This window comes from Ictidomys tridecemlineatus, chromosome 12, assembly GCF_052094955.1.
Source record: "Ictidomys tridecemlineatus isolate mIctTri1 chromosome 12, mIctTri1.hap1, whole genome shotgun sequence".
Taxonomy (NCBI): domain Eukaryota; kingdom Metazoa; phylum Chordata; class Mammalia; order Rodentia; family Sciuridae; genus Ictidomys; species Ictidomys tridecemlineatus.
Genome location: NC_135488.1, coordinates 89556797 through 89584113, shown reverse-complemented (window position 1 = coordinate 89584113; position 27317 = coordinate 89556797). Strand labels below are relative to the sequence as shown.

General features: G+C 37.5%; 1 protein-coding gene across 10 annotated transcripts in view; it reads right to left on the bottom strand.

Annotated features, from left to right (window-relative positions):
• Slc8a1 (solute carrier family 8 member A1) overlaps positions 1-27317 on the bottom strand; it is a 360712-nt gene that overhangs the window by 267444 nt on the left and 65951 nt on the right. For all 10 annotated transcript variants that reach the window (XM_021725870.3, XM_078029305.1, XM_078029306.1 and 7 more), the window contains exon 2: positions 17577-19406. In XM_021725870.3, the coding sequence (XP_021581545.1) occupies positions 17577-19375 (1799 nt within the window). In that variant the 5' untranslated portion in view covers positions 19376-19406. The remainder of the gene's footprint in view (positions 1-17576; positions 19407-27317) is intronic.

The window sequence follows — 27317 nt, the reverse complement described above, 5'->3', positions numbered from 1 at the left end:
TTTGTTTTTACTCTCCAAAACCACATGAGTCTCATTTTAGATTCAATGAAAACATTCATGTCTGGAAGCCCATAGGAGACCTTAATACTTAGAATATCATTGCACAGCATGATACAAATAAGTGTTCTTTAAGTAGAAACTCCAAGGTATAATGTGTATCAAGAGGCTTCAAATTCCTTTTTGTGTAAGGTAGAGAATAATATTTGCCTCTTTCTGGATAAGGAGACAGGAGTATATTAGGTACAAACAGAAGATGCATCATATTCCATGAACTAAAAATTGAACTAAAAGCAGCATGTAATAACAGATAGATTTACCACCTAAAAGTTGCTAAGAAAATTCATTTCTTGAGCACCATATTTTATACCCATTGAAAAGGAAAATTCATCAGATTATGCAAGAGAAAAGCTTCTCACTTAAATGGCACTTTGTATAAACATTTTAGAAACAGAAAATTCAAAGCTTAATTTTTCTAATGTAATATTGCTTATGCCTTTTAAGTGCTTTCCACAGTGAAACAAATCAAAATGATCACAGAAGAACTAAGAAGTGAAACTGCATTCATTCCATCTCTTATTTTAGGCACTGATTTTGTGAGAAACAGTAACTTATATTGAGATCAAAAGTCCGAGAACTGTTGAGATTTTAGACACTGAGACAGAAACAACTATACCCAAACATAAACCCCCTAGTGGAGGGGGCACAAGGCTTGTTTTAATGTGATGGTGTGTCTCATCTATGCCTAACACACTGGAACCATTTCACAGTGTTACTTCTTCATTCTTCTGAGTAACATTAAAACTGGTGATCAATTATAACTCCCAGATAATATTTCACTTAATTATATTTCAGGTCTAATGATTCTAATTCTGCTACCTCTGTGACTCATTCTTCATTGTCCATATTATCCTTGTCCTGAGTGATCTATATTACCTATCACTGAATTAATTGAAATATTTAAGTCTTCATTTATGTTTCTGTTCTATTCATTGCCTCATGTTCAAAAGAGGACTCATTTTAGTCTTGGAGGTTTATTCATTGTTCATATACTTTTGCATTCCCTGTTCCCTCTTTTAAAATGAATGAGTTGAATTTTTAATGCATTTAAGATGAGTTGATATAATATATTATGGAAAACATAGAACTAACTTGATTTGAATTGTGTTGGCTTATGCTTCAAGATCAATATTGTTCTTTCTATTCCTATGTATCCATCTGAGAAAAATACTATTGTTTAAATAAAGAAGACAATGATATATATTCGCAAGAAGTTAACGTGTATAAATTGATCAAAATCTTTTGTAGATGGCAATAATGAGTAGGACACTGATTTATCACTGGGATACCAAACAACGTGAACTGTTTGGATGATATACCTGTGGTGAAGGGCATTATGGAGCATTTATGGACAGGCCCTAAGGACTGTCCACAGAATGCATGGAGAAGGCTGAGGGGTACAGCATGAGAAGCAGGCAGCTTAGAAGCATAGCAAGCCTCCAGGGGTGAGAACAAGATGAGGTAAGCCAAGGTCAAGGGGTCTCAGGAGGTGTGATGCTGGTGAAAAGCTGCTTTCACAGCTAGAAAAATCTTCAGAGATTCCCTTGTTTTAAACAAAAATGCAAAAATGTAATGTGACTTTTTTGAGTGCTAAAGAGACAACTCCGTACTCAATCCCATAGATCTGCTTCAGTGGCAACTTCACAGTTTTCCAAAAGACAAGGAAGAAAAATCAATTGTTTTAATCCATATGGGGAAAAACAAAGAGAAAAGTGCCAATGTGGTTTGACTAGCAAACCATTGGAGTTGCAGTACTGCCTTTAAATGTAATTAATATCCAATATTTGTCTATTCCAGCAGACATATTTGCTTATCCAGGTGAAATAAGGTAAGTTTTGAATAGCTTCATTTAATGAAGAAAGAAAGAAATAGGAGGGTGGGGGAACAGGATGCAGGGAGGTAAAACTAACAGAATTATCAAATACAAAATCTTTAATTTCTGATGACTATTGCTCTCTCATTACAAGTGTCTTCAATAGTACAGCAGTCTACTTTTCTAAGGCAGCAAGTACACAGAGTTTTTAAAATTGGATGTCTCTGCCACACTTCCCTACTCACTGTGCCCACATAATTATTAATAATGGCCCCTTCATTTGCAAAGGTGCTCCAATTGTGACAATAAATTATGTGGCCATCCTAAATACGTTGTGATCCAAATGGCAATTTATAGGAGACAGTGAATAAAATGGGCAAAATTGACTTTAGCGGATCAATCTGGTAGACAGATAATTTTGCAAGTTCATAACTTACCAAGACAACTTAGAAAGAAGAATTTAAACTTCTTGTATTTGGTTTTTATATTGTTATCTTTCAATATATGCTGATAGATTCATATCAATAAATATGTAACTATATAATTAAAATTAAGATGTGAAGTAATTTAGATAACAAAAGAAATCCAAATCAAGTTTCCTCATCCTAGACTATACATCTTATTCAGTGTTACGCCAATTTTTTTTTTTCTCATGCTTTCTCTCAGAACAGCAGTTTTGCTATAGACGAAAATTCATAGATCACTGATTTTAATGCCTTAATTTCACTCTCAGGAAAACTGAAGTGTGAGAAATGAAATGAATTTCCCAAAGCTGCTGTGTAGTTAGTGGCAAACTAACCAGGCCAGCAGTCTAAGGAGACTCACTGGGTATGGATATTCCTGACTCCTGAACATCTGCTTCCTTCTACATTCCATTCTGTCTCCTGGATCATACTCTTTATTTATTTTATTACTTAAGAGACTGCTGGCAGGAAGAAAGTCACCAAAATTGAGCTTCTCCCTAAGCATTACCTTCTCCCAAGAAGCAAAGGAGCCATCCAAATCAAAACTTTTAATTTACCAAGTTTTCTCTCAAGAGCCAATGTAAAGAGGTATTTACAGATCGGCATTTTTAAATTTTGGGGGCAATTCATACTTGATTGTTTTTGAAGATTATACAAAGAGGATATTCCAAGTTCTGGGTCTTATCACTGCCTTCAATGAACAGATTTTAATACCACAGAAGAACAAGAACTTTGGGAAGGTCAGCTTGTGAGACATCATTGAAAATTGTCATGATTATTGGGAATTGTCAAAATAAAACATAATCAAGATATGTTTGTTAATATTCAGTTAAACCATTTAATGGCTTCTGAAGCATGTGTTAAGATTAGTTTTACTGAAGAATTGAAAGTCTTAAAAAATTGGAAACAAACCTGTTTAAGGCCCTGTACTTGATAAAATAGAAGAAGAGCAGAGAAACTAACATCTTTAAAGCAGTATTATTTTCTTTTCTGACACAGATTTGTCAACTGCTAGATATTTGAGTTGAATTAGAGCATGTGTCTGAATTTGAGAAAAGAAGCTGACTGATGTTCTCATACCTATACATTCAAGGAGTAGCTGCTACATGACCTAGATTTTAACACAATGAAATTTCTTCCATGAAGATTTAATTCTACTTAATGCAGATACATATTTGATATCTCTATCTAAAATCTATAAAAAATTAGATAGGATCATGTTTATCTAGGGATTTCTTTTGGGCGAGGAGGGTACAGGGAATGGGGCACCATGCTGTAAATATTCAGGTTGGTCTTAATTATGAAAAAAAAATGGTTATTATTTTCAGACAATTCAGATGAGATTTCCACATATGTTCCACAAATTTTAAAAATATTTAATTATTTATTTAAAAAAATAAAAACAAAAACCACCCTGAGGCACAGTGGCAATGCCTGTAATCCCAGGGACTTGGGAGGCTGAGGCAGGAAGATCACAAGTTCAAAGACAGCTTCAGCAACTTAGCAAGGCCCTAAGCAACTTAGGGAGACTGTAAGCAACTTCGTCAGACCCTGTCTCAAAGTTAAAAATCAATAAATGAGCTGAAAATGTCGCCTAGTGGTTAAGAACATCATGGGGGTTCAATCCCTGATATGAAAGATTAAAAAATAATAATAATAATATTTTTAAATTCAAAACTTGTCCTGGAAAGATTTAAAAAGAAAGACAAGCAAAATAAGAAGTAAAAGATCAGAAGAAATTAAATCAACATTATTTTGCATGAGTTATTTTTGAACTCCCAAAGCCCTTTGCATGGTTCTCTATCATCTTGATTATATCCTTTTGTGTTGTAATTATTTTTTCCCACTAAATTTCAAGCTTGGGAAAAAAAAATGACAACCTTAATCTTCAAGTTTATAGATTAGGCATAAAAGAAGTCACCATTGAGACATTAATAGATTTTTGCTGAATTGATTGATTAAAACATAGACATTTCCAAAAATCAGAGTTGGTGGGGAACAAAGACAGGGTTAGATAGTAGGGAGAGAAGCAGCACTTCAGGCCTGTCGGGGATTCCTGGGCAAGCTGGTACTGTCACCGCTTCTTCTAAGGCAGCTTTAAGGTTGAAAGACAAGAAGTCACCAGCTCCACAGACTTGTTCATTGTCAAATAAGAGGGACAATGTGTCCCTGGCATTGTCACATGAGGAATTCCATTTCATAGCAAGTCAGAACAGCTATGGACATTCCACTAGTTCAATACAGCACATTATTAGATTACTAATAATTCAATAAAACCCTTCCCCCACTGCTAACACTGAATAATATTTCTGCAAATTATAAGAATTTCTTAGGCCTATTTACATCATCATCAACATTATCATCATCTCTAAGGAAAGGAGATGCAGAGCACCAAGAACCAAAATTTCTTCTCAGACAACTTATTCCAGTTGATAACTTTTAAAATAAGGGGAAGAAAGGAATGAAGTTATGGAGAGGAAAGGAAAGAAAAATAGAAAAGAAGTATTAAGAATACTCTCCTGAGGTTGACTTGCTGATAGCATATGAAAGAAATTTATTCCTAGATTTAATCCTAGATTTTCTTTCCTAGAACCAACAAGCACACCACCTGGTATAATGTCTAGGTCACCAATGGAGACATCAATACGCTTGGTTTCCACCTCAGGCTCTGCCACTTAGAACAACTCATTTAATCTCCCCCCACTCTATATGTGAAAGCCTTTGTGGCTTCTGTCTTTTCTATGCTCTCTATTCAAAAACCACCTGTTAAGCCCTTACTGGATATTAATCACTGTGGCACTCTCACTGCCCTAAAATAGAAGTGCTAATGCCTCAAAAGGTTGGTGTGAAGATGAAATAGAGATGTAAAAACCTCCTAAAAGCCAGGTGTTAAGTAAAAGAAAAGGCTCATCTCTGCCCCCCTCCATGCTCATGTTCCCAGTTAGTCCTAGCTCCCTGCAAATGCACACTATATTTGCTTCTTTCCCTTCCCCCATCAAAACAATGACAGAATCAAAGAGGCATATTTTGGGTAGCATCGTGTTGTAATTCTGATCTTTCTCATTTTGATCTTTATCACTTTTCCAGACTAGTAAAAGACAACTAACTACACACCTTGAGGGCTCCTATCCTGAGCACAAGTGCCTGTACGTGCACACTGGTACACACACATGCACCACACACACATTCACAGAACCTCACAGTGTGCACATATCACTGACATTTTAAGAAAAAAGAAAAGGAAGATAGAAGAAAAAGCACCCTGTGCCTAACTCCCAGTAAGCTTTTAGTTTTTTTAAAATACCATCTCTAGATACTGCTCTAATCCTAGAGATTAGACTACTGTAAACAACTCTCTAGAAAGTAACTGTAGGCAATAACAATTGCAATTAACACTTATTTACTATGAGACAGGTATTGGGTAAATGAACTAAATTCTTTGAAATTGGAAACAGAGAGGATAAATAAATTGTTTGAATTTATGGAGATTATGAGGTAGAATGGAGATTTCAGCCTAGGCTTGTGTGGTCCCAAAAGTATTTAACCCTTATGTTACATGCAAATGGTGTCTCTGGGTAGCTGCAATATCTGCCACAGAGGGCATCCACTAGGAAATTGCTGAACAGTGACTACAGGGATGTCTTTTGTGAATATGTACTGTTTACTCTTCTATGTTCACATTGGGCAAGCAACCCATTTAAAATGAACATAGCTTGAGTCAGGCCCACTGATAGCCTGATTGGATACACACACACACACACACACACACACACACACACACACACACACACATGTGTACATAATGTTTTATATACATATATACATATAATTCATATATATATATATATATATAAAATTACAATCAGGCTATTAGGCACAAAGGACTTGCAAATCTCAGTAGAGTAGAAAATTTAACTGCAGGGCCACAGACCCAGGCCCACTTCCAAATGTCTCCAGGGCTTTATAGATAAGAATTAATCATTGGATTAATAACCAAATAACCAAAAATAGATAAATCTAAAAGTGTATAGTTTACAGTGACCATGGGAGTTATGGACTATTAAGAAAGATGTCCCTTCCCTAAAATAATTCAAATCTGTAGGATATAGTTCAATTACTCAAACAACTAACTTCTACAGGATATTTAGTTCTAGATATTGTCAGATAAATATTTGGATTTCATGTATTTTATATAATTATTTTATTATATGTGCTTCTATATTTATTATTATTACATTGTAATTATATTCTTCCATTACATCATACTATGTGTAGGTCAGATAAATCATTTCCTATAATATATCAGTTTACAACATCCCAGAACTCATCCATATAGAAGTCCTTTTTCGGTATTAAAAACATCTCAAAAAGACCTCCACCTCTAACCTCCTGTCTTTCTTTGGTAATCTCTCTGGTTTCCTCCAATATCAGGTTGAGATAATTCTGAGATGCTGAGCCACCTGGGCCTGAGACCCTGAAGGCGCCACACCCTGGTTTATCAAATTCCTGGCCACATTTCTGTAATAGCTTCCTTTAGGGGTGCTCAATAAAATCATACCATTTAGAGAAAGGATTCAGATGTGAGTGACTTATGCTTCCCCTGATAATACACAGAAGTAGGAAATTAAGTAGAGAATGAAAACTTTCCCTGCGTCTCACTCTTCTGAGTTCATTACTGCTGTGAAAAATGAATTGGATTTGAATGGTTCCCAAATTCTGTTCTCCTGGTCTCCATTAAAGAAGGCAGACAAACTGTGTCCTGAGCCACGTGAGATGGGGACAGGGAAGGGGGAGGAGGCAGGAGTCCTGAGGTTCTCTTCTGGGGAAGAGCAGGCGCATGTGCCTGTAGCTGCCAGAGATGGCCACTCAGGATGCTGACAACTCACATCATTCCTTCTCAGCCTAAACACCAGGGGTAAGATTCCCCAAGAGGAAACACTAAGAGATGCCAAAGGAGGCACAGAGAACCTCAGGGGCAAAAGCGCATCCTCCTATTTTGGGGTTGGATGCTTATTCATCTGTCTCCTCCAGTAGACATGAGCCTGTCTTCAGCAAGGACTGTCTTAGTCCTCACTGCCCTCCTAGCACTCAGAAGGGACTTGACACAGCCTAGGTGACCTCAGGACACTAGGAAAGCAGGAATCAGGAGCAGGGCCCCTGCCCCACTGGATTCCACAGCTACTTTCAGGCTCCTCAAACATACTTGGGCCCATCCATGATTTCAAGGACAAAGGTGCTGCCTATTTTTAATAAAGAAGCAGTTTCAGTGAATCCCATTTCCAGTTCTTTACTCTCCTACTTCTTCTGTTTGCTTGAGCAAGAATCTGGACTAATTCCAGTCTCCACTTCATTTTAGTAATAGCTGAAATGTAATCAGGGCTATAAATTCTTTGTCTCTGTGTCTGTCCCCTCTGTCTGCCTCCTCCTTTCCTCCTCCCTCCTCTCCTCTCTGGCCATGTTCTCCTTCCAGGGCCCCTCCCTCCACTACTCCACGTCCTCACTTCCCTCTCCCTCAGTTTCTCTCTCTCCCCCTCTTTCTCTCTCTAAATATACAAATCCCAGACACACATTTATCTACAGTAAAGTGAACAGCTCATTTTAAAACATCATTGGCAAGTTAAGATTGTAATGCTCAGTGAGCAAGAAGGAAAGTTGTTCCTACAGCTTTGGGAATTGTCCTTCTTTAATTGCACCTAAGACTAAACTGGACATCAATACCACTTAATTTGACTTTCCCATTTTTTTTTTTTTGGTAAATAAGAAGTGTGGTGTGTGTGGTGTATGTAAGGAAAATGTTCCTTATTAAAGAAGCATATTGGGTTTATTTTAAAAGTCATAGTTATATCAGGATAAAATATTTAAAAAGTCATACAAAAATTATAACAAAGTTAGGAGGGCATAGAAATGCAATTGAAACTTGGATGTGAAATCTTTATCTTCAAGCAGTTTATAAAAAGTTATAATTAATCATATTTACAAATATTGCTAATGGGCTTACTCCACCAGACCAAAAATCTGCATACAAAAGTTAAAAATATTGAATACAATGAAACTACTTTCTTCAAAAAAAATTTTTAATATTTTACAGACAAACATGAATACTGATTTTTGCAAAGTATATGCAATGCAAAATGCCATTTCATAGTGATCTGATTTGGGGTAGGATTTTTTTTTTCTGCTTGCTTTTTTTGTCCCCAAATGTAATTCAGAAGCAAGAATGGCTTGAAATTTGACTTTTAAAAAAGTGTTACCTAAAAATTCCCTTTGCTGTAAGGCTTAGAATTGAAGGTTTGTATCAGATGAACCTCCACAAGGGTCACTTATTCTAGGAAACTTTGCAATCAATAATTCTTACTATTAAATCATCTCTAGAGTCATAAATTTTTTTAACTTTTTAATAGTGATAACCCAAGATAAAAACTATCCCCTGATACCAATTCTCTGTTGCTATTAATTTACACTGCCTGGTAATATATATTTTTTAAAAAGATAGGGCAAGAAAATACTTTTTCATGTGTGGAGAAAAGCTATGTTCATTATTTACCATATAAGGAAGTTAAATGCTCCAGGGCCAGAGCAGGCAATGTCAGAAAGCTCAAAATAATGAAGTTTCTTTTTAAAATTTAGGAATAAGAGGAAATGCATACTGTGAGGGAGGAAAGAATAGACACTAATTGGATGGTTCATGCACAAGGAGGGATTATAGCATTCTGCATTCTTTTCCTTCTCCAACTCATTTCATCAAAGCTTTTCTAGGCTACTAGAGACTGGGCAGTGAGGGTGTGATGTACTTGATATATGTTCAAGAATTCTAGAAAAGATAAATCACTACCCTTGTTTTGTATCTTCTGAGCCACAATGGTCAAGCCTTGTCCTTGCATGTGAAAGCTAATAAGACCGAGTAGACTCTATAGTCAGATAGTTCTACTGATAAATTCTAGATCCATGTTTATTAGCTGTGTGAACCAGAGAAAGTTAGTCTCTGAGCCTCAATTTCTTCTTCCATAAAATGAGTATAGTAGCAGTATCTACTTAAGATGCCTGTGAAGATTGAATCAAAGCAGCATGAATCCTTGCTCTCAGTAAGTTTTAGTACCCTCTCCATCACCATCACTACCACTACCACCACCAATAATCACCACCACCACCATCATCCCCACCATCATGTCCAAAACTATTACTATCATCACCTTTGCCTCTGGCACTCACCATCATCATCTCCACCCACTACCACCACAATCATATCAAAATCCACCACCACTACCTTTACTTCATCATCACCAATACCACCTCCATCTCATAACCATTACTACCATTTCTACTACAACCGACATATCCCAAACCCATCACCACCATCACAATTACCACCATTACCACTATCACTTTCACCGTCATCATCAACACTATCACCATCTTCTCTTCCACTACCATCCCCTCCACCATCACCTATATTGTTCTCATTTTACAAGTAAGAAAACTGACTCTGATATTAAGGAACTTAGTGACAGTTAGGAGAGCATAGAGACAGATTTCAAACTTGGGTGTGGAATCTTTATCTTCAGGTAGTCTAAGATTGGAAAATGGGGTGGCCTTGGTTTCGAGTGTCACTCTTGGTTTCAGGGTACCCAGAACTCCCCAATTTCTCATATGGAAACTTAAATCTAAAAAAAAAAAAAAAAAAAAAAAAAAAACCAGCAAACTCTATCTAGACAATATCCTGGACTATTTCATCATTATTTGAATTAATAAACAAGGAACTAAAATTCTGCTTTGGGCCGTGTTTTTGCCCCTTACCTCCATATCTCCAGCTGCCACAACAGAATCCAATGCCTACAGCCTTATCTAATCCTGTGGAGACTGTAAGAAGGAAAGAAAATGTCATCTAGATCCCTGAGGAAATGAAAATTAATTGTTTATTCTGCCTGGCTCTATAGTAAGACACCTGTATAGGCCCATGAAAAGAAAGAGGTCTGGCTGGCTCAACCTCTGGAAAATAGATGGGTATTAAGCAGACGGCATGTAGAACCAGGAGAAGGAAAGGACCTTTCAGGTAATTCTGCCCATATTTGCTGACTGCTTGTTTTTCCTCCCAGGTCCTTCTGGACTTCTGGACTATAGGGCAGAATCTGTGAGGCCCTTATGAAAAGTCAGTAGAAAAAGTCCTACCTTACCCATGCACAAGTCACAACAGCCAAACTATGGAACCAGCCTAGATTTTCTTTATCCATAGATATACATAGGTATGTATATACACAGTGGAGTTTGATTCAACCATAAAGAAAAATGAAATGACGTCTTTTGCAGGAAAATGGATAGAACTTGAGAACATAATGTTAAGTGAAAGAAGCCAAACTCAGAAGGTCAACAGTCATGTATTTTCTCTTACATATGGCAACGAGAGTGGAAAAAGGAAAAGAAAGGTAGAGTGGTGGACTCTCATGAAAATCAAAGGGAGATTAGTAGAGGAAAGGGACCAGAGGGAGGGAAAGGGGAAATCCTGGGGAATGATATTGGCCCAATTATATTGTACTATTGTGTCATGTGCAAATATGTAACAAATTTCATTATTATGTACAACTACAGTGCACCAATAAAAAGTATGGAAAAAGAAAAAAATGTTCTGCCTACTTAGTTAGCACCTTGCACTACTGCCCCAGCCTTCTACCTGGTTTACCCAAAGTAGTTGTAAGATTATCTCCAGTGCAGCTGACCCACCTTACATTGGTTGAATTTTCAACCTTTCCTGCCTCCTGCCCAAGAATAACTTCTACTCCATTGCTGCAAGGAACCTTAAGATTTTCATGGCACTTACCTTTTATTAGGGGACCAATAGCTTTCTTATCCCACAGAATGAATCTCAAATGATGAGACTTCAGTACCCATAACAGATATTTTATAGGAGGTTCCCATAATTTACGATATTACAGTATTGTCCACAGGCAACTTTTCATACCTCAACTAATAAAGACACAGCAGCAAAATGACAATAAATAACTCTATCATGGGTATTATATCTTTAAGCTAGCTCCATTCAAAAGAAGTGCATATAGTATCTTTAAATCACCTGCCCTGGGTTACTGGTGTTCTCAGGAAAGAAATGCAAACAAAATATCTTCCCACATCAAAATTTAGTGAATTTAGTGTAAAATCTGTTCATGTTTTGTAAGACAGTGGCAGTACACTGGTAACTCTCAGAACAGAGGGTGAGTGGGTGGCAGAATGGAAGGACTATTCGTGAGGCTACCAGATTAAAGTAAATCAAAACCATTCCTAGAGATCAAGGACTAATTCACAAAGAACCAAACAAAATGCTGACAGCATCTTACTAGAAATATTGTCAATTTTCTTTAGAAACTTCAAGGGGTAATGTGGCACAGATGAGCACATGCACATCTTTGAAGTCAAATAGGTGTTCAAATTCTGGATTCATAATTTCTTAGATCTCTAAGATTCAGTTTTTTCATCTGCAATGCTACTTACTTCCTTGGGTTGTCACCAATGGTATTAAATATATAAAAGAGCACTTGATAGCATGCATGGTGGCACTCAACTGTAATCCCAGAGGCTTCAAAGCCAGCCTCAGCAATTTAGCAAGGTCCTAAACAACTTAGAGAAACCTTATATCTAATAAAAGGCTGGGAATGTGGCTCAGTGGTTAAGTGCCCCTGGGTTCAATCCCCAGTACCAAACAATAAAATAAAATAAAATAAAAAGAGAGAACTTGAGAAAGTTCTTGGGCGACTAATAGTAATGGTTCTAAATTTTGTTTCTACACATTACACCCCCAAAGTGTTCCACAGACAAATTAAATTAACCTGACATGTCCCTTTAAGGGGGACATGTCAGGTTAATTTAAACATATCCATAATGATTTAAAACCCCACAAAAGGAAATGAACTGTGGCTAAGTCACTGATTTTGATAATGATCCTCTTTATTGACATTGTCCATGCTCCCATGTTTTCCAAGCCATGACTTCTTAAAATGCACATCCCATTTTTCTTTCCAGTTATGCTGTCTGTCTTCCAAAAATAAATGCAAATATTTTGTCCAAAATTAGGGTTTCTTTTACCCCCTGCACAATGTCTTCATAATGATGTTTATACTTATCAAAATATATCTCCCATTTTAAGTATGAGGAGTATATTTCTTTTGATTTCCTTTGTAATATTGGCCCAGTGCTGATCACACATCAGTAGCTTATTAAGTAGGAACTAATATTGATTTATAAATTCAAGCCCTGAACTAGGGAGGCAATCAACCCTGTGTGACGGCCTTGAATGATGACTCAGAAACTAGACCAGGATTTAAACACTTCAATGTGCCTACACTGAGAAATTTCTTTATTTGCTAAGATAAAATTTTTATGTAACTATATTATAACCTCAAACTCTAATTAGCACTAGGAAAATGAGATTACAACAGCAAAATGGAAATCTGGTTGACATGGTAAAGAACCTTTCTGTACATAATCAACTTGGACTCCAGGCAATACTAAATTATAACTCATAAATGTTTTTGGCTCCTACCCTGTCTTATTTTTATAATAGTTATGCATTCAGAAAACATATGCATTTACAAAAACATCTTGCAGTTATAATTTAGGTTTTCAGATGATACTACATGTGGTTTGGCTCAAAAAGAGATAAATATTCTGGTCTGAAAAGATAATCCACTAAAGCAGAAATCCATTGAAATGCTAAAATTATTGCAACCAAATTTTTTACATTAGCACATTACCTAGGAAAGTTCTATGCCAGTATAAAATATCATATGCCTTTAATTTAAAAGTCTAAATGTAATAGTCTAAATGAAATTCTTCTAATTTAAAATAAATCCTGAATATGCCAGATTCAAGGCACTACGTACTAATAGCTTTTCTTGTCTAATGATAATTTCTATAATATTTTTCATTATTCCTGATTTTTCCCAATGCACAATTGTTCTTCTGTTCTAATCACTTCAAGTTTTACTTTTTTTATGTATCTGGTGGTCTTATTGTACCATATTATAAAGCTACATGCCATATCACATAGCTAAGTATTTATACCATAGAATGCTGTACGGCAAGACATGAACACCGGTATATGAACTGCCAAAACCAGTATTTGTTTCCTATGGAATGTAATAATAATAATGATAATAATATAATAATAATTTGATAGGATTTACACTAAAATTTTATTTATTTTTAATCCTTTGTTCAAAAACAGTATATAAATATTCAATGTAAGAAAGCTGTATTTGTTGAGATAGATGCCTTGCATATTACATCTCTTAGAGTTAATGAAGTTACAACCATACCTGAAAATGTAACAGTTGTTAACATTAATATTGGGCTGACACATTGTTTAATACATTTTTCTATGACTAGAAAGCCTGTAGTAAACTGATTTGCTAAGCAATATGTAAATTTTCCAACTTACATAATTTTCTCAACTCTCTGTTTTAAATATATCACAGTAAATGCTCATTTTTTTCAATTATCTTCTGAAATTATATCATTATTGAGCTATAACTAAGCAATTAAATTTGATTTGTAGCTACATTAATTAATTAACCTTAACATTTTCCAGAACAGTTAATATTAGGCTTTGGAAGACCAAACAATATTTTTGTAAAAATTAGTACTACTGAAATAGTATCATTAAAGAACAATCAATTAGTAGCATTTCAAATTTGTAGATATCACCTACCAAATCACAAATCAAATTAACATATTCTTGATTTGTTTTTTATTAGCTGTTAACATTATACAGAATTCCTTGTTGAATTCCCTAATTGAATGATGTTGAAAAGTTAAAATTAGTTGGCATGGATTTAGGATTTTTCATTGATTGTGCTTTCACAAAAGCATATGATAGTTGTTAATTTTATCTATTTAGTGGGGTTTTGCATTATAATTTTAAAATTTTATTTTACTGAGAATCTGTTTTATCAGTGCTTTTTTCTGAAATACACATTTTCATCTTAAAAAGGTCAATTTGAAGTAATTCAAAGAATTTATATAAGAATATGAATAAATAGATACAGACATCCTTATAAAATTAAATGATCTATTCTACTCTAAAAAAAAGATAAATGTTTAGGAATCCTTAACACTTTACCTACAAACTAAAATGTTGATGCACTTTTGACAAAAGTCATTAGATGCTGGGACACCAACATAATCTAACTTAGACTAACAGTTAATATTTTAGTTTTGTCCTACATTTACAAAGATTGTGGTTCCATGTAACTTAAAATGTTATTTTGGATTTAATTTTTTGTTAGAAAAATGAATACATGTTGAAAAAAAATTTTTTTTAAAAAAATGAGAATTTCTTTTGTTTCTGTAGTCAAAGAATCAATAAAGCTGGGCTGCCACTTAGTCTCCATCCCTGATCAGATTGGACTGTGTCTACCTTGATTAATAGACTCTTAAAATTAGATAACCTTTAAATCCAAAGCTTTTGTAAAAATCTCTTTATAGCACCCTGAAAAGAATCACCAATCCTGACTTTAATGTGCAGCATTAAATAATCAAACAAGAAGATTTTTCATTGTATTTAATAAAGCTCAGCTGTGTCAAGAGCCCTTATCTATGTATGATAGGTTTTGAAGAAAACTACCCCTAAGATGAACTGTGATATGGAGGAGATATCAAATCTTTCTTGAAGATAAGTTGGGGGTTGAGTCTACAGAGGCAACTTCATTGCAGAATGAAAAACTCCTTTGTGCTTGAATCTGACTATACGGACCTGGCATTGGACATGATCACCAAAGGAAAAATAATCCATTAAAAAAAAAAAACGAGAATAATGGTTTCTAAACTGCTAAGAAGCCAGCACAATACCACTTCTTTGATAATTTCTTTTTCTGGAAACATTGTGCTTACCTTAAAGGCCACACAAACACATGAATGTAATCAATGGATCTGTTAAACAAGAACAATGCCTACCAATAATAAAGCTCTATTTAAAGTCAAGACACATCTTTAAAATTAAAATTCCAGAAAGAAAAAAAATGTAGGGCTTCAACTTCATTTCAGTTATAAATAAAATTCTTTACCATTTAACAATTTTTACATTTCATCTTAGTGAATAAAAAAGCCAGATATTTTTATAGAACAAGAAACTATGATTGATCTAGACTGCCCTCATGAATATAATTACAGAGATGGCATTTATTTTATCAAGTTCTACCAATTCCACCAATTCTTACAAATATTCAAGAGAAACATATATATGTAAAGACGGAGTTTGGCAATATTCCTTCTTTAATCAATTTAATTCAATAGAGTGAGTGTTTTTAATGGGCGTTTGGCAAAATAAATTATTCCATTGAATCACTGTCAATCTTTTTATAAAACCTTCTTCTTCTACATATGCCACCTAAAATAAGATTATTTATTTATGGTTTGATAAAAATCTTGGATAGCAAAGTAGATAGGGAAAGCTTGACTCTCAACTAAATAAGTAGAGAGCCATTATTCTTGTGAGAAAGCAACATAAAATTTTCATGAGAAAACATCCTAAGTCAAACAAATGAGGAAAACAAAGCACCACTTTAGTTATATTTAAGGGCTACCCTTGTGAGTACATTACACTTTCACATAGATTCCAAGTGCTCTCTACTACGGGAAGGCTCAATAATTGAAATGATCAGAAAATATAATGCAAAATAATTCCTAGCAAAGGAATAAGGGTTAAGTGCACTAACCTGGGCAAAATCACATTCAATAACCTTTTTTTTCTTGCATATTCAGGACACTAATTTGCTACTATATCCTGTCTTTCAGGAACATAAGTGTCCCAGTGAAACCCATCACAGTAAGTGGAACATTATCAACATAAGAACCAACATAAAGTAGATATTCATCAAACACTGTTGCCCATATACAGACATCAGAAGATGGATATTATAATCTCTGCTTTGCTGAACTTCACTGTGATACTGTACTAAGTAACTTCGTATCTCTTTAACATAATGGCAAAGAGATGTAAGGACCCTGGAAAGCTTTTTCAAGAAAACCTGTTCCCTCTGATCATCCCCCCATCTTTTTCTTTCCCCCTACATATTCAAGAGGAGAAATTTCATACTTGGAGAGCATGTATCTTGCCATTTGAACATATTATATACCACTAGAACCATTTTTAAAAACTAATTTATAGTTACTATATTTATTTCTCTTTCTTGAAATTCCTAAGTTGTAAATGCTTCGAAAACAATCATTCACCATAATATCCTTTGTTACACTGTAGATAATACAGTGATAACACAGTTTCTGGTTCTTATTCATCCCTCCTTCCTTCATTTATCTTATTCCTTTTCTCTTTACCTCCTCCCCTCCCTCATTCTTGGACACTGGTCCTTGAGTCAAATTCCCTGGCTTCTTTTAGTGAATTAAGTGCAAAGCCCTCTCTAAGACAAGGAAGGAGGAATGTCTCTCTCGATGGCAGCTCTCAGTGGAAGAATCACTTCATAACACTCAGTGCTACAACTGTAAAGTGCCAATAGGGAGAGTAAATTGTTCCCTACTTCTTTCTCTGACCTGTTCCCCATCAACTAGGATGCTTGGACAGAGTCGTATTTCTCTCCTCATCACTATATGAGCAGGGTAAAAGGGTTTATGTAATCATACAAAGTAAAACCAGACTGGAAATGAATAATGGATATATCCTCTTCTCGTGATAGCATAACACTGAAGAAGCAGGGTTGGTCATTAAGTCATAATTAAACACTAGCCTACAAGCCGAAACATTATATTGTCATAAAACCACAATGTCAGATGAAAACCACAAAAATATTTCCACTCAGTCCTAGTAGCCAGGAAATTCTTTTTAGAGGTGCTTCTTTTTTGGGCTTTCCCAATTTGTACTCAGCCATGAAGACAGGGACCTTTTGTGATGTGTTAAATATTCCTTTTCTGTATATATACTGTGTGATCCAAAATAGAATACAGAATTTTCAACCCATCTTAAATGATCTGCTAACTTACGTCACAGGCTTCATTTTATCATGGCCTACAGTGTACTTGAATACGTAAAAAAGACAAAAGTAAAAAAAGATCTCAATGTCAAATTAAGATCTGAGTCTAGTACCAATTGATAGGTGTCACCCAAATGAGGACTGATACTTTCAAAAGTGTCTTCCATAATAACTATTCCGTTCCTTTTATGCCATTTGGTTAAAAAATATGCACACACTCTCGCAGTTATGCACTCACTCAACCATACACATAAACATATAAAAAGAACTTACACAATTTCATCGTTCTGGAATTCCAGCTCTCCACAAGTGTCCTCAAAGTCCTCCCCTCCACCTCTGGCAGTCCCTTCGATGGTTTTATAGGGAACGATAACATTTCCTCGAGCTCCAGATGTTCTCAATACCTTCACCTCCATGATGCCAATGCTCTCACTCACGTGAGTCACAGGTTCCTCAAAAGTAAAGATGCCTGCGTGGTCATCATCAAAAATGGTTACAGTGGCCGTGGAGGGTGATCCGAGACAAGCAAGAGTGGAGACATGATTGGCTTCCAGGATGCCATCTTCTGAAGCTTCAGAGGATACTTTGACATTGCTGAGGTGCACAAGGAAATTTTCATCCTCCTCAAAGATGTCGTCATCAATGATGCCAACTCTGATTTCCTTCTGGGTCTCGCCAGGTTTAAAGACCACAGTTCCTTCAGTGAATTCATAATCAGACCCAGCATTAGCCGTGCCGTCCTCTGTTCTGAAGTCAACGAACACAGTGTTGGTCAAATCCCCACCTCTGCGGATAATGGTCAGGGCCACAGTACCACAGTTCTCCAGACACTGATATGTCCCTTGCTCGAAGAAGACCTTGCTCACCGGGTCATTTTCAGCCACTTCCGTGTTGACCTCGTGCATGCTGACAGCCTTCCTTGCTTGGTCAGCTGCATGCCTCTTTAAAATGTTGCCAGCTCCGGTCATCAGGCGAGTAGCTTGGATGCGGTAAAATGCTCGACTTTTTTGCTGCTGACTTAGGACTTGGTAGTTGGCTAATTCTATTAACTGCTCTATTTCTTTCTCTGGATGTTTCTGCTTCAGTTCCTTCAGAATCCTCGCCATTTCTCGCCTAGCCTCTTCATCATCTTGGTCCCTCTCATCGACCTCCAGAACCAAAGCGCCATCTAAGAAATTGTCAACGTGAGAGTTGACTACTTTCCCATCCATTTCGATTTCCGTTTTGGAAGATGGCCTGTCCCCCTCGTGTTCAATGATCATTCCCCTCTGCTTGCCAGCCCGATACCGCTTGTAGACATACTTGTAAAACAGCAGCCTCCTATCTGCTACCCAGGCGAACACCACACAGATGGGAAAGAAGAAGAAAGTAAGCAAACCTTCCCAGACCTCCACAACACCAGGAGAGATGACAGACAGAATAATGTACAGCCAGGTATAGGCGAAGATGCTCCAGGCTGCCGTCACGAAGAACACACGCAGATGCTTAATCTTCCTCGTCTCTCCATCAGGGACCACGTAAACACAAAGTGCAATGATGATGAACATGTTGAAGGCAGCACTTCCCACAATGGTGCTGGGCCCCAGGTCTCCCGCAGTGAAGTTATGGCCACACACTTCAATAACTGAAAGCAGAATCTCAGGAGCAGAAGATCCCAGGGCCATCAAGGTCAAGTTGGATACAGTCTCATTCCAGATCCTCACAGTTGTCTTGGTGGTCTCTCCATTGGGTTTCTTTATGGTTATTTCTTTTTCTTGGGATGTGATGACTTCAATAGAGGACATGAACCGGTCGGCAATGATAGAGACTCCCAGAAACATGTAGACCATGGCCACGAAGTACACAGTAGCTCTAGCAATCTTGTCTCCGAAGGAAGGGTCTTGGGGCTCCCAAATAGGCAAAATCACCCCTTTCTTGCAAAAATATGAGCCGGTACATTCAGCGGTATTGTTTCCTCCTCCTTCCATTTCAGTCTCAGCAGTTATATGGTCCACGTGGGAAAATAAGAAAGCCATCAGAGCTAACAGATGAAATCCCATTGAAAACATGGGTGAGAGGCTTAACCGAGGCATGTTGTACAAGGAGACGTCCAACTGTCCTGACCTGTTGGTAAAAAGAAGACGGGGGCAGGGAGGGTAGAAAAAAAATCACATTATTAGATCCAAATCCAAAGCATGATTAATACCTTTAACAAAAATTGGTGTATGTTTGACCATCACAACATCTCTGGTGAATCATCACTAACCTGACTCCGTCAGTGATTAAGCAATCCTTTGTGAAATTTACAATTTGGTCTCTCTGTTTGTGAATTTTCTACATGTAATTCCATTCCCTAAGCAAGACTCACAACTGACTTCCTGGAAATGAAAAGTTCAATTTTAAGCCTGGCCTAATTAAGCACACATTTATGCATACTAATGGGCAGCAAGAAAGATAAACAAAACTTTTGAAGCATTAAACAATCGCCTCCTTGTTGCTAAAGCAGATTTTTTTTCTTTTAAATTTTGGTTAGTTCATTATCTTCAAGGACATTTTTCATTGAGAAAATCACTTTATTAATATTCGTGCATTGAAATTCAGACTCGGAAAAACAACTACCAAAACAAGGCGTGGTGATGATCTTAAATTTGGAAGTACACCTTACACTGTATTTCAAGAAATCACACCCTACTGCTCTAAACTGACTTGGAAACAGATAAATCTCTAGGTTTGCCTGCAATCAAAGCTCAATGGTATTTATTCTCAAGAGGAAAAAAAATTCCACTGTAATGCAATATTTCCACACATTAAGTACAAGTTTTAAAAGCATGTTTTGATGAGAGCACATTTCCTCCTAATTTTCAGCAACCAAGGTCTCCTGATATATTAGTAACTGGGCATCTAGTACTTTGAGAGCAGCCCTTCATATTTGTATACATAGCCTGCTTTACAATCTGCAGGCTGTCCCCAACAGAGAGAAGAGATAACCAGGTCCAGGCCTGGTTGTGTGTAAGACCCTGGCAGGCTGTGAAATCAGCATTACCAGCCATAAAATGTTCCTTCTCAGTGTCAATGTCATACTTTCCATGGTCATTCCAAAACACACATTGGTTCTATAGTGGGCTCAAGTGACTAAAATATGCAGGAGCAATGATTCCATCTAAATTAGATTATTTGGCATAGCAACAGTAACCACAAAGTATATATGATGAAGGGCTGTAGGCAATTAGAGATATGGCAACCGAGTCATGGAGGAGCACAGAGAATGGCAAGCAAAGTAGTGGACAGAGCGACCACAGCCCTACATTCAACCACCAGATCATGCAAAACTCTATTCTGACCTCACATCACCTCTGCTTCTAGGACCTGGGGCATCAGGACTGGGGTAAAAGGGGTAGAGAATGGATACTGAAATACAGGAAGATCTGGAAGGCTTCAAAGGAGGCCAGTGATGACATCCATAGCACATGGATAGGAAAGCAGTCCTGAGTCAGAACATAGCCCTGTGGCCTAGAAAACGTTAAAAGAGGAGCTGGGTGAGAGGCTCTCAGCTCCACGCTGGCTGAGAGCCACCCACGTTTGCCTATGTTTGCTGCTGATGGCTTGCACTGAAAACTGCTCCCAGGTCCCAGGAGTATCCCTGTGGCCAGCACATTCTGGAAGACCCTTGGAGATCCCACCGTGGCCTCAAGCCCTCTTTAGGTCATCTCTATTGGGAGATAGGCTTCTTCCATATTTCTCCCATATTGAAGAAGACCAGGAGAGGGTAAAAGGCTGACAAATGAAAGAAACACATTTACAAAAGCATTGCAAGAGTTCATGGTCAACGTGTGTCTGTTTGTTTAGCCTTGCAGGGATTGGGTGGTTTGTGGGATCCCTGCTTAAAACAAGGTAACATTCAATTTGTCTGCAAGAAAAATAGGAGATCTCGTTCCAAGTCCCTTATGCATCAATTTTTTTCCACAATTATTTATATGTGCTTAATATGAATTTTAGAATGACTCCTTAGGCTCTCTTCTAGACCTAAGAATTCACCAGTGAATAAAACAAAAGTCTCTTGTCTTCTAAGGCATAAATAAAATATCAGGTGGTAAAAAGTGGTACAATGGGGGAAGGGCAGAATCAATCTAAGAAGGACAGTGTGTGTGTGTGTGTGTGTGTGTGTGTGTGTGTGTGTGTATGTGTGTGTGTTCATGCACACATAAGTTAGCATGATTTTACAGTTAAGGAAGGCGTCTCTGATAAGAAAACATTTGAGCAAAGTCCTGAAGGAAGCAAATGATCAAAACCTTGTGGGTATTGCAGGAAGAGTATTATGACAAAGTACAAAGGTCCTGATGGTAATGGTGCAGAGAAACCAGAGTGGAGGAAGGGCCATGCAGGAGTGGGAATGCAAAGGGAATGGATCACGGGGTCACTGAGGCCACTGTAAGGTATTGGCTTTGACGAGGAGATAGACAGGAATCCCTGAGGGTTCTGACCAGAGAGTAATATCTGGTTTTCCTTTTAGAACAGGCTCTCTCCTGGTTTAGTAGAGAGATTGTAGGGGATGAAAGGAAACAAGGAGACCAGCTCCTGCCTACTATATTAAGATCTGATTTCTAAATGATCCCAATGCCTGGCAAGTATTCAAAAATGAAAGAGCAGACAGCTAGCATTTAAAATGGAGAAGAAACATTTGTAGTTATCCTTTTAGTAGACGGGAAACTTAAAATGTCTTGGAGACTGATAAGGATCAGAAAGGTTAAATATTTTGTAATAAATAACAGTACTGAACAGAGAGAGTAAACACTGAAGAAAGATTCAAACCTGTGTCTGTCTCCAAGCCTGATATAATTAACCACTCCTTCAAATCACTGCCAAATTCATCATTCTATTTTTCACATTTCAGCCAAATTGAACTTGCTAAGAAACAGATCTTACACTGTGGCTGTATTTTGCCTCATGTCCTGTGGTAAAACCCCTCAACAGTCTGCTCAAGACCCTGTATGATCTAACCTCTGTGCTCCTGAATGCAGAAATTCTTTTAATTCCCTAAATAAGGCACTTTCTTACTTGTAGGCCTTTGCAGACTGTGTTCTTTCTTCAAAACATTTTCCTTCTTAGAATCCAGGTTCAAAAAAGTATAACAAATCACAATTTCTTGAGAGACTAATATTGAATTCCTTTCTTAAAACTGTTATGACATCGTGTTAAATTCTTTACATGTATCAATTACATCTAATATTTCTAATAACAAGCACTTTTGTGTCACACAACTTTTAGTGTTTCTATTTCCATTTTGGTCTTTGCAAACAGCACCCCCTGGAGTTGTGCAGAAGGTAATGCACTAACAATAGCCCTATCCAGTAGACACTCATTTTCAAAGTGGGATAACTGAGGAGTAGACTAGTTAAGAACTTGTTCAAAATCATACAGAGAGCAAACTAAGATTCACATCCTGGTCTGCTTCCATTAACTGTTCCATTAGGTCATCCCTGATAGTTGGTAAAGTAATGCTGGACAATTGTTGGATTTGGGCTTGAACTAGCCCATTGAAAGCCTCTTGGCTTCTATGCAGGTTAGGAGAGCCCAGTTAGCAATAGTCTCGTGGAAGGTTTCCAACAGCCTGGCTTTTATCTTATGGATTAGAGACTCAAGCAGACAAGCATCAATGACTGTGGTGTATAGCATGAGGGCTGGCATGTTCCTAGAGACAGCTGCCCTATGCTCCCTGCCCTTTAGCAATTGCCTGGCAACCTTTTCCTGCGTGCACAGTCAGGGCTCTCTCTTAGGTCAGCCAAGAAAAAGTCCTGCCCTCCATCTCTGCCCTAGCCCACATCTCACAATATGATTTTAGCCAAATGAGGACCAGATGTGTAAAAATGGATGGATTGGTGAAAATCCATCGTCAATATTGGGGAAAAAGGAGAGGGGCTGCTGAGGTTACCAAAAATCATCACATTTATATTAAAAAAAGTGACAGCATTATAATTTGTGAAACCAGTGGACAAAAAACACTGATGTAAGTTATTGGCAATAAAGCAGCCGGGAAGAACTCTCTGGACTTTGGTTGCTTTCTTTATTTAATGAATACCAAATCCAAATGCTTGTGAGGATGTGGGAGAAGTGTTATCTAAAGGAGTTTCTTTTTACCTCTATTTTCTTTCTTCCATTAAAAGAGTCCAGAAGTTCTACTTAACCCTCCCAATTTCCCCTGAGGGGTGTGTGTGTGTGTGTGTGTGTGTGTGTGTGTGTATAAATTTATATATATATAAATTTTCCATGAAAATTAAGCAGGAAGATAAGAACAGAGGCCCAGGTATGTTGGTTTGCTGCCTGGCTTTCTTACATTTTTGCCTTGATCTACTAAAGGCTGGCAGCTGATTTCTTTGGTGGATTCAGATCAACTCTATGTCTATGTCAAGGGATCACTTAGGAATACCCACTTCATCATCAAAATGAGTCTTCAGCCCAGTAAGTATCAAGAATACCTGAATTATCTTCTACTCACTATTTATTTTAAAACAAAACAACTTTATCACCTATAAATTACAAATTTTAATGACACTGACTAAAAAGATGGTAAAGAGATACCTGGCTGCCAGTAATCCAGCCACCTATGCTGAAGGAAGAAATCATAGTTACAAGGAAGAGAAACAAACGCCTACAAGATAGGTGTTTATCAAACTGCTTTGTAAAGCATAAGGAAGAACCTCAGTTGCAGAGAGGCCCAAAGAGGAGTGAGGCAGCAGAGTGCCTGCTCCCCACAGGAAAGTGGGGTTAGTTTTAACTAACAAGAAGTACCTGACTCAGAGGAAAGGAATTTGCTGGTGTCCCCACCAGTCCTCACACTGGATGGCCTAATCGCATTCTGTTGATTGGCAGTTGGGGTTATTCCAAGGAACTCCCTGATTCGCCTTCTTTAGGACTTGGAATTCCCTTCTATGTAATTCTTGCTGACTGAAAGCCTCAGAACTAAGCAATTAATCTATTTCTAAGGCAACATGAAAGCAAGTATAAATCTTTACCCATAACTGATGCAAGTACTTCTCATTGCTTCTAGACAAAGAGATGATGCCAGAGGATGAAGACATTTTTCATGTGACATGAGACCATCTCATTTACTATTCAAATACTCCTCTGGCTCCCAGCCTCATCTATCAGACCAGAGCCAGACTTCAGAAAGAAACTTAGTTTCCACAGTCCTCTCTGCTACTACCTTTTGAAACTTTTTATTTTGTTTTCTTTCTCTCCCTACCCTCCCTAGAAAGTTTTCTCTCTGTTGAATGATAAATTGGGACAAGTCGTGTAGGGAAGTGATGTATGGGAGGTCTTGTGAGGGGCTCAAGTCCTTCTTCCCAAACATAAAAAACTGGGTTGAGAATCCTGTCCCAGGTCAGAAATCATGCAGCTAGGGGCTGGGGTTGTGGCTCAGTGGTAAAGCACTTGCCTAGCATGCATGAGGCACTGGGTTCAAACCCCAGCACCACATAAAAATAAAGATATCGTGTGCACCTATAACTAAAAAAATAAATATTAAAAAGAGTTTCCCCAAAACATCTTTAAAAAAAAGAAAACATGCAGCTAAACTGTTCAACAAGGGAAGTAAAAGAAATCATGCAGCTAAACTGTTCAGCAAGGGAAGTAAAAGAAATCATGCAGCTAAACTGTTCAGCAAGGGAAGTAACTGGGGTAAGAACCAGGTAATGTGACCAGAAAAAAAGAAATAGACTTAGGATAATGAAGAAGTTATTGGAAAAAGGTCATGTGATATATCTGCCAGCCCTTTTCTCTATTTTATTTTCCTGTATTGCACTAACTACTTCTATATGCTGTGTACTTTATTCAGTAGTTCTACATATTGTCTTTCTCCCTCTAACAGATGTAAACCCTGTAAGAGCAGCAACTTTTCTTCCTTTTTTCACAACTGCATTTCCAGTTCCTAGAGGGGAGCCTGGCACCTAGAATATGTACAGCACATGTTTACTGAAGGAATAAAATAATTATCATAAGGGTCATGAACTGATTCACCAAATCTCTGATGCTGAATCAGAATCTGGGAATTGGGCCTGGGCATTTGCTTTGGAAAATACTCTCTGTGAAATGGATGAGCCCTAAAATGAGCAAAGTTCAGCATCCGATTGAAAAGCCAATATCAGTGTAAGCTGAAGGAGAGGAAATCGGTATTTCAGATTCACAGCAAAGAATCTCAGGCTGGAAAAATTTCTCCAGCATAAAGAGATGACCTGGGGCCCTGACATCTTGCTCAGCACCTGCTACATCAGCCCTGGCTCACTGATTGTACTGGCTCTGTTGAGAGGGTCCCGACCGACACTGGAGACATCCTCAAGGAAGCCTATCTTTTCCTCCTTCGAATAAGTAAAAGGCATCTTGTGTAACACCAACCCAAAATCACCTCCATTATAGAGTCCCTGTAAAAGGAAAAGAGCACCAAGAATTTAAATTTTTATATTAACTCTGCAGGCTGACATGGAAATGTGGGCAGGTAGAAGAAAACTGGAGCAGAAAGAGTCTTCCAATAGAAAATAAAGAAAGAAGAATTCAGAGAGAAGATGCGCTGATAATCTTGGGTTCTATGTGAAGTCAGTCAGGATTGTCCTCAGAATTACTGTGCCAGGGTTTAAGCCCCCCTCCCCTCCAGGGTCACTGATGGCAATAATGATTGAAATTATTGACTTGAGTATTTGCTTTGCATTCATGATTCCTGCTGACCTCTCTGACAGTACTGCAAGGAGGCCTGTATTATCGTTCTCATTTGATAAATTAGAAAAGCAAAAAGTTCTTACAAGTAAGTTTACAAAAGTCACACAGACTTAAGTGACAGCTGGGATTTAAAATGCAGGTACTTTGCATTACACCATAATGATTTTTGTTTGCTTCCACGGCTTAGGGAAATAATGCTGTTCTTTGAGGACAAAGAGCTCTGCATTTAGGTACTTAGTGTAGAATAACCTCTCACACTGCCCCTGCCTCCTACCTGAATAAATATGTACAGGCTGCATTAGTACATGCAGGGCTTTTTGTTTTTTTCATTCCCTACCCCAACCCCTACTTTTATAAACACTCTTATTCATCACGTAGTAAGGGAAAGACGATTCATTTGGGGGATCATCAGCTGAAGTCTGAGGTCTGAAATCATTCCAAAGTTAAGGTTCTTCCACTTGCTCAGGAGGAAAAAAAAAATGGAGAAAGAAATCCTAGCAATGAAAAAGCAAAACTAAAGAGGGGAATGGGATGGGAGCCACAGGAAATGATACAGAACGGTCATCACAAATAACTGAATATTTCACTAGTAACACACCAATCTATTTTTTTTCCCAGAATCTCCATGCAATGTACAAACTTACTTAAAGTTTATTTTTTTTTAATTGGTCAGAAATCAAGAAAACCTCAAGAACAAAATATCATTCATGGTTTCACCTGCAGAGCTTTTCTTAGACACTCATATGTGCCAGATGCCGTGAGGTGTCACTGCAGGAAAAAGTCCCCTTACTAGGAAACACAATTCTTTAATTATTAGAGAATCACAGGAGAAGAGAGATATCCCTGGCTTTCAAACAGTGGCATCACTGAACATTCAACTAAACTACCCAGTTCCTAGTTAACTGTCGACCGTCTTAGGTTACTAGAACCAGGATTCTAGAAACTTCCTCACATCACTCAGTCTATGGCTCTACAGAGATTTCAAGTATAATCTTAAAATCTTGGTGCAGGACCTTGGAACATCTCCTCTGGACTCTGGATCTTACAGGGTCCTCCTGATGGACAGTGATAAATAGTTTAGGTGATAATCTGTTCATTATTATCCCTGAAGAGACAGAGCAATCTTTCTTTGATGTTTGACCTTACAAGGAAAAGGAACAAGGTCATACGCATGCTTTTATATAGAGGGGACCCCAAAATATTTCCTACCTTAAAATATGTTTTATGCTAGCTGCTGCCATTTAACCTTAATGAACTTTTATATAGTGTATTCTTTCTTTATTTCTAGGTCTGGAGGGAATGGGCCCTTCTTGTACTCACCAAGCAGTT